The sequence below is a fragment of the Sebastes umbrosus genome, chromosome 4 (genome assembly GCF_015220745.1).
Source record: "Sebastes umbrosus isolate fSebUmb1 chromosome 4, fSebUmb1.pri, whole genome shotgun sequence".
In the NCBI taxonomy this organism is placed as follows: Eukaryota; Metazoa; Chordata; class Actinopteri; order Perciformes; family Sebastidae; genus Sebastes; species Sebastes umbrosus.
This window is the reverse complement of record NC_051272.1, coordinates 20,046,768-20,054,306: the sequence shown is the minus strand read 5'-3', so window position 1 is coordinate 20,054,306 and position 7,539 is coordinate 20,046,768. Positions and strand designations below refer to the sequence as shown.

Below are 7,539 nucleotides of genomic sequence, written 5' to 3'. Positions count from 1 at the left end.
GTGGGATGAGCAGCACAGCTGATTATGTGGGTAGCGCCCAAGAAAAATTTGCCAAAATGCTCATCGCACAAATGCATGATCTTTACAAGTTGGACATCATTGGGAAGGTAAATAAACAGGCTTTCCAATGATGTAAAATACATTGCCAATTAGCATTGTAACAACAGAGACATAATCAACCAAACACAAGTTTCCAAACTTTTTTTCCCCAGTTTATTTTAATAATGGATTAATGGTAGTTTTTCCAAGCAAAGATGCCAATACTTCCAAAAACGTATTTCCAGCCTATCAATTGTGAGGATTTTCTGCTTTTACGTGTCTTATGTGGTTCCCAAAGTGGGGTCCGGGGACCCCCAGGGGTCTTGAAGGGGGTTCCAGCATGGATGTATTAAAAGAACTGGATACAGCATTGGAGGCAGACCCCGGTCATTCCTATGAGAGTTGCTCATTGGCGTATGAAGCCTAAATGGCTCGACTTCCGTCGTATCTTGGCGGATCTTGGGCAACTGGGACATGTGCAGTAGCGTCCGCTCGGTCACATGACTTGGTCACGGGGTCCCAACTTCACGCCGTCGACACAGCTTGCACTCCAGCCTCGGTCTGGGTCTCACTCACTTGAATGGAAGAAGGGAAATAACTCTGGATTCAGCTATTAGTGCATTTTACAACTTTAAAAACTTAATTTTTTAAATAAGGGCTATTAGAGTGTTCGTACTGGGAAGTTGATTCACCTAAAAAAAAATGTATCCGCTGAGTTACAGACGTCTCTTACCCAATGTAAGTCTATGGGAAAAAGTATTTTTGGGCCCAACGGTATCACCAACTGACACGGAAGTTGCAGTACCGCTGTTAGGCCACTACGGAAGTCGGGATCGTCGACCGGTGCACTTCCTGGGGGCTTGGGTTCCAGGGGCATACTTGCCAATCCTCCTTAATTTCCCTGGAGACTTCTGTTTTTCATCTCCCGGTTTCATCCCGGAGTCACAATTCTCCTGCATTTCTCCCGATTTAAGACAAATTTTCCCACTTTTTTTTTTCTCCTTTTTGTTATATCAACCTGTTTCTGGCTCTGTATAGTGTGTATAAGCCTGACTGTTTCCTCCTGGACAACAATACAGTTACACCTGATGTCGTTATCTGGCAGAAGAGAGCGGCTCACGACACAACTCGGTTTGAGCTGCACTAGCCTCACATCACAACGCGCAGCGCCCGAAGTTGGGCTTTGCTCGACGCGACGAAAAGCTGTCATGGCGTGGCACAAATTATTGGAATTAACGGGTTTCAGAGCGCAGTGGTGGCGTTGTCGCGTTGTGTCTGAAAGGACCTTCAGAGAGTGAGAGAAGGACAGAGAAATGAAGAGTACTTAGAGAAAGAAATACTCAAGCAGGGCAAAAAATTAATGAATGAATGATGCCAAATAGTTGATGCCAGAGATTCACACAAGTTCACACCAGAGGACCAAATGTCTATTCTTTCATGAGAATTAAAAATAAAAGTATTTAAGATTAAATATGCTGTTACAGTGTACTTGTTTGGCTATTTTCATTCTTAAAAAGTCATCAGAATGCAGGAAACACAGTCTCTTAAACTCAAATTTTTAGACCCCCGCTTTGGTTATGAAATCCTCCCTTTCATTCAAGGCTCAAGGTTGGCAAGTATGTCGCGGGGGTCCACAGCAAAAAGGGGAATCATCTATTTTCACTATAATTTCATCCATAGCTAACACAATCACAGCATGTATGACTATTGGTGCCTTCAAACGGGGTTGTGTTTACCGTGTTCACGCGATGAGTCCATATGACCATATGTCCATTGTGACCTCGTAAGTGGAAAGTTTCTAAAAGCTCTGAGTTCATGAGTTGTGACGTGTTCGCGTCAACCTTTTTTTCTTAAAAAATTTGTCAAAAGGTTTAATCGATTATCAAAATAGATAGTGATTAATTTTATAGTTGACAGCTAATCAATTTGTTGATGAATCTTTGCAACTCTAGTGAAGTTTACAAATTGCTTGATTTGTCTAACCAACAGTCCAAAACCCAGAGATATTTTATAAACAATTTTATAAAAAAAAGCAGTAAATCCTCACATTTGAGAAGCTGGAACCAGCAAATGTTTGGCATTCATACTTGAAAAATGATGGAAAAGATAAATTGATTTTCAAAATTGGTTTCAAAATCGACGATTCGCCGCAGCCCTGCATCTCAGCGTGTTCATTGACAGCTTTGAGTGCGTAACTCTAGTTAATTTAATCCACACAACATCTGTTTGTTTCACCAGTTTGTGTTGACGTGTTTTTGTCCACCTCTCCCTCTTTCACAGACCTCCCCACTGGATGGGAAGAAGGATATACTTTCGAGGGTGCACGGTGCTTTATCAAGTGAGTTTAACAACCTCCCTCTATGAGACACACACCCATCAAAACGCCAGAGCCTGCATGCAATAACTGGCCATGCTGTATGAATCCAAAACACTTCCCCTTTGCATGTGATTGCAGCATGCCTTGATTATAAACAGGATGCTTTTATTTATCACCAGTTTTATCACTTCAAATGAATGAAAAGCTCCTCCAAATGCTGGGCTACTCCTGAAAACATGCTGGGTATTAGTAGTAAATATTGCACGGCTGTAAATTTGGAACCTTTACTCCCCATTTCTGTGCCGTAGAAGCCTATCGCAGAAGTTAATGATTACACAGAAACATTGTGCAAATACTAGACAGACATGAGCAAAGTGTGGTTGCTGTCTTCTTGCGAGCTGTTTTTATTTATTCAGACTTACCCCGCTCAGAGCTCAGCCTACTCGGAGAGTTGAGCCAGAGTATAATGTGTTCTCGTTTTCTGACAGTTATTAAACCGTTATCCACATTGTTTGTGTTTATATGGTTTGCTCGGAGTTTAAAATGACACTTGTTTTAAGTAGGTGCTGGAAAATATTTCTGAGGTACACGCCAACCTACGGTATTACAGGAATTTCAAAAGACGTCTTATTCAAAGTCCCCCTCCATTGATTTTGTTTGAACATCATATCCACAGTGCGCTCATTTGTTGGTGCTACGTGGGCAGGAGGAAATGTGATATATCCTCCCATGTCGTCGTGTTGAGTGTTATATATTTTTTGAGTGTTGTTGATCATTTTAACTTGAAGAGTCTTTGAGTACCCTGAAAAACTTTGATGAACACTTTGATTTGTTCAGTTTGTGCCCCTCTCTTTTTAAGACCAGGATCTACATTGCTATGTTACAAAGCCCCTGATCTACAGTACATTTCACGTGTTCGTCTCCCTCCTCCGTGGTTGCCTGATGCATGCAACTGATCAAAAGAGATCACAAGCGCTGTCATTCAGTCAGCTCTGATTCATCATCTGTCCTCCTTAGAATGTTTTAAATCCAAGGATATGGCTTGAAATATTTAGTTATTTTGAATGTCCTAATGAAACACTCCTCGCACACGGCAGTTATAGATATGTTGCAGATGGATTTTCTCTGTCAAAACATAAGAATGCCTCTGCATGATTGAAGACATCGCAATACACAGGCTACGAATTTAGAATATTATGCCTTATTATCCTCACTGAATCCTCTCTGCGTCTTTGACTTCCTCATGAAATTGAGGAGCTTCATGTGGCAGGTTGCCAGGCAGTCCGACTGAAAGGCAGTCATTTTATATTCCGGTATTTTATCACAGCTTCTCAGTGCAAAAAGCAGACTAGGGGACCACATTCATTAGTTGATCACTGTGACTCTGGCACAGTCCAACGACATGGTAATGTTCTCTGTAAGACAAGTTACAAACTAATCATGTTGTCTCCTACAAAGCGTGCAGAGCTGCATTTTGCAAGTGAAAAAACCATCCATGCCTTTGGCTACATTTTAGACAGAAGTTTCATTTGAATGAAACTGTTGTGTCCTTAAAAGCTACAGATGAATTTGCAGCTTTGTTTTAGTCTAACCTCAGTTACTGTCTCTTCTACAAATGACTTAGCTGTCAATAGAGGACGCCGTACTGTATGCGAAATACAAGATAAATCTGGTGTACACAGGATTAACTGAGGATTCAGAGAGTGTAGACTGTAGTGAATTAAGGACAGTTCAGATCTTTTCATTTTTTTCAAACATTATATTTTATGATGAAAGATAAATATATTATCTAATATTGTCTATTTATTATGTATTCGTTCAGCTGACAACAATGAATCTAATGTAATATTGTGTGATTACTATATTCGATATCTGCCTCAGTCATCTTAATAGCAACAGGAAGCTTACTGATTATCTGACAACAAAGTCGATGCGACAGTTTACAGCAACCGTGTATCAGCTGATGCACCACTGCTCAGTAAAGATGACCTATAGTTTTATTTGTTTGTCTGCAAAGAAACATGTGCACCACCTTTAGTCACCTGTAATTCCAAGAAACAGAGACAATAAGGAAACTGCAAACAAAAGCACGTGTTCAGCTGGTTTAACTGGGCCTGTTTTAAACTGCAGTTCAAGCAAGTAAAATACAGAGAGAAACAGCCCCAGCACTTCTCCTTGTGTTGACCTGTAATAGTATTGTGCTGTTGTTTGAAAATGCAGTGAATACAGTGAAAAACGCATCAGACCCCCAAATTTCCTCTATTTTTTCTTTCTCCCAGTGGTGCATGTAGACCTGCACAATCGCAGGATGAGGAGGAAATCCCAATAATTGTTAAAGGTGTGTCAAAATGCCATTTTAGATTAAATATTGTCATGCTGCAGAGATGTCCTAGCCTACACATAATATTCTACAGACTTAAAGAAACATCTTTGTTTGCTGCAGATCGCCACAAAAGTCACACCATAATCATATTATTATGTTTTTTAATGAAAATGAGAATAATGATGTAAAATCTATCATACACAAAATAATCACAATTAGATATTTTTTTCAAAATTGTGCAGCCCTAGATGCATGTCACTTACTGTATCTATAATGCCGGTCATTTATTTTTGTACAGTGCATAAAAGGAACTAACTGGAAGCTGAGCCCCACATTTGAAGTGTACATTTATTTCACATTGCCTATATAAAAAATGTTACGTGTTCCTTTTTGTGGTGGGCCCACAGAAAATACTAGTAAGCATTCGACATGGACTGCCTGCTTACTGGTTAGACTTTAAACTGATGCAGATTTTGTGGGTGAAATGCAGATAATTAGCCTACATGTGACAGTCTGGCTTGTTTGGACTGTTTTAGTGAGACATATTTTCCCAGGCTGTTTACTGGTATGGCCCACAAGGTTCCTCTTTGTTGTTTCACTTCTAACAAGAGCTTTCAGAATTCTAGTTATGCGGCCGCCGCTGTATATATTCATGTCATTAAGCTGGCTGCGAGCACTGATGAACAAGTGTGGTCAATTCATGAAGACACAAGATCAATTTGTCGGTCTTTAGTGATGAAGATGTACTTAAACATGAGTAATTGGGCTATGTAAAACCAGGCCTGCTAATTCCACTGTGACTCATTGTTTTGACATAGAGATTTGTTGACAAGGTTATGTGATAACTGTCTTGGACAGTACTTGGGACATTTTGAGGCTATATGTGAGGCTGCCAATAAAAGCCTCTGAGCACTGTCCAAAGCCATTAGCCTGATGACAGTTGGATAATGCATTATGTTTTACAGTAGGTTATCATTACTTTGTCATCAATTCAGTATTGTTAAGTATTGCAAGTTTAGTTGTTTTTTTTGGATTTACTGCTTACTGTAGAGAAAGTAGGTGGTGAACAGATTAAACCAAAAAAACAACTTGTTGTTTTCAGGCTCATGAGATAGACACTGGATCATTGATTCATTTTTCGGGTCTGTTTCGAACGAAAGGATCTGGCCCATTTCCAGGCTCTCTGTGTGGCTTGGCTGTTACCATCCGGTTACACAGTGTGAGCATCAAGGAGCAGATTGTGCTGACGAAGACTGTCCTCTGACGGGATGTGTCAGGGAGGATGGAAGGTGCGGGTTGTCGGTGTGATCGTGTTGACTAGACGCATGGATGGCCCATCACAAGATGTGATTATTTTATGGTGCTGTGAGTTTTGAGTGAAGGTCAGCGCAGATGTTAATTGAATCAGTCATGGCTTACTGCTCTCCTCAGACGGAGCAGTCTCTTTTGAGCTGCTGCGTTGTTTGCATGTTGTCCAATACCAGTTTGGGGAACTATGTGTCACCTGGCCAGTACTTGCTCTCCCACTAACAGAGAGTTAGATAAAGAGGAGATGTAAATCTGCAAACTATTAGCCTGTTTATTTCATTCATAGGTAGACATGAATAACTAAAGTCAGTGTGTTATGGCTGTTTTGTTTCCAAGTCAGACAGGACTGCAAGTAGTGAAAATGTGAAGATGCTACTCTTAAAAACTTACAACTAACATAACTATTAGGGCTGTCAATCGATTAAAATATTTAATTGCGATTAATTGCATGACTGTCCATACATTTTTTATCTCTTCAAAATGTACCTTAAAGGGAAATTTGTCATGTATTTAATACTCTTGTCAACATGGGAGTGGGCAAATATGCTTGCTTTATGCAAATATATGTATACATTTATTATAAGAAATCAATTAGCAACACAAAACAATGACAAATATTGTCCAGAAACCCTCACAGGTACTGCATTTAGCATAAAAATATGCTCAAATCATAACATGGCAAACTGCAGCCCAACAGGCAACAACAGCTGTCAGTGTGTCAGTGTGCTGACTTGACTATGACTTGCCCCAAAACTGCATGTGATTATCATAAAGTGGGCATGTCTGTAAAGGGGAGACTCGTGGGTACCCATAGAACCCATTTTTCATTCACACATCTTGAGGTCAGAGGTCAAGGGACCTCTTTGAACATGACCATGACAGTTTTTCCTCGCCAAAATTTTGCATAAGTTTGGAGGTTATTTAGCCTCTAGCTTTAATACTGAGCCCACCACAACCTAAAAATTGCCAGTTAATGCGTTAAAGAAATTAGTGGCTTTAAAGCTAATTTGCGTTAATGCATTATCATCGGGTTAACTTTGACAACCCTAGTAACTATTATTTTCTTTTTAAATGTGCTTGTTTGTTTTTGTATGAAGAGCACATATCCATTACATATACACACATGGGAAATCGTTGTATCTTCCCATCTTCTGTGGCTCATTGAGGACAGAGTATCGGGTCAATAGCACCCCACCCATTAGTCCTAATACATTGAACTTTTTAAAGCCAGTGGCTTTTGGCCCTGGTCTCAACTGCTGAATTTGTCGATAAATCAGAGAACTCCATCCAGCCATTCTGCTGCTTTGGTCCTCCAAGAGCTGGAACAATCATCCACACGTCAGAGTAACCGACACGTTCTCCTTTAGATTAACCTGTCTGTTACTTTGTACCTTGAGTCTAGAGTTGGGAGCTGGTGAGACTTATCTCCTATTGGACTACGCTCCTGTGCAGAGATCTGCAGCTGGGCTCTCTGATGCTGAAGATGCAAAATACTTTATGCTGCATAGGCTTTGTCTGTGCAGCGTACTTTAAGGAGAGTGTAGCCATTGCA

The 7,539-nt window shown here is 40.3% G+C and overlaps 1 protein-coding gene across 37 annotated transcripts in view; it reads left to right on the top strand.

The window, feature by feature from the left end:
* plekha5 (pleckstrin homology domain containing, family A member 5) overlaps positions 1–7,539 on the top strand; it is a 112,835-nt gene that overhangs the window by 1,365 nt on the left and 103,931 nt on the right. For all 37 annotated transcript variants that reach the window (XM_037766892.1, XM_037766884.1, XM_037766880.1 and 34 more), the window contains exon 3: positions 2,320–2,377. In XM_037766892.1, coding sequence (XP_037622820.1) covers positions 2,320–2,377 — 58 coding nt within the window. The remainder of the gene's footprint in view (positions 1–2,319; positions 2,378–7,539) is intronic.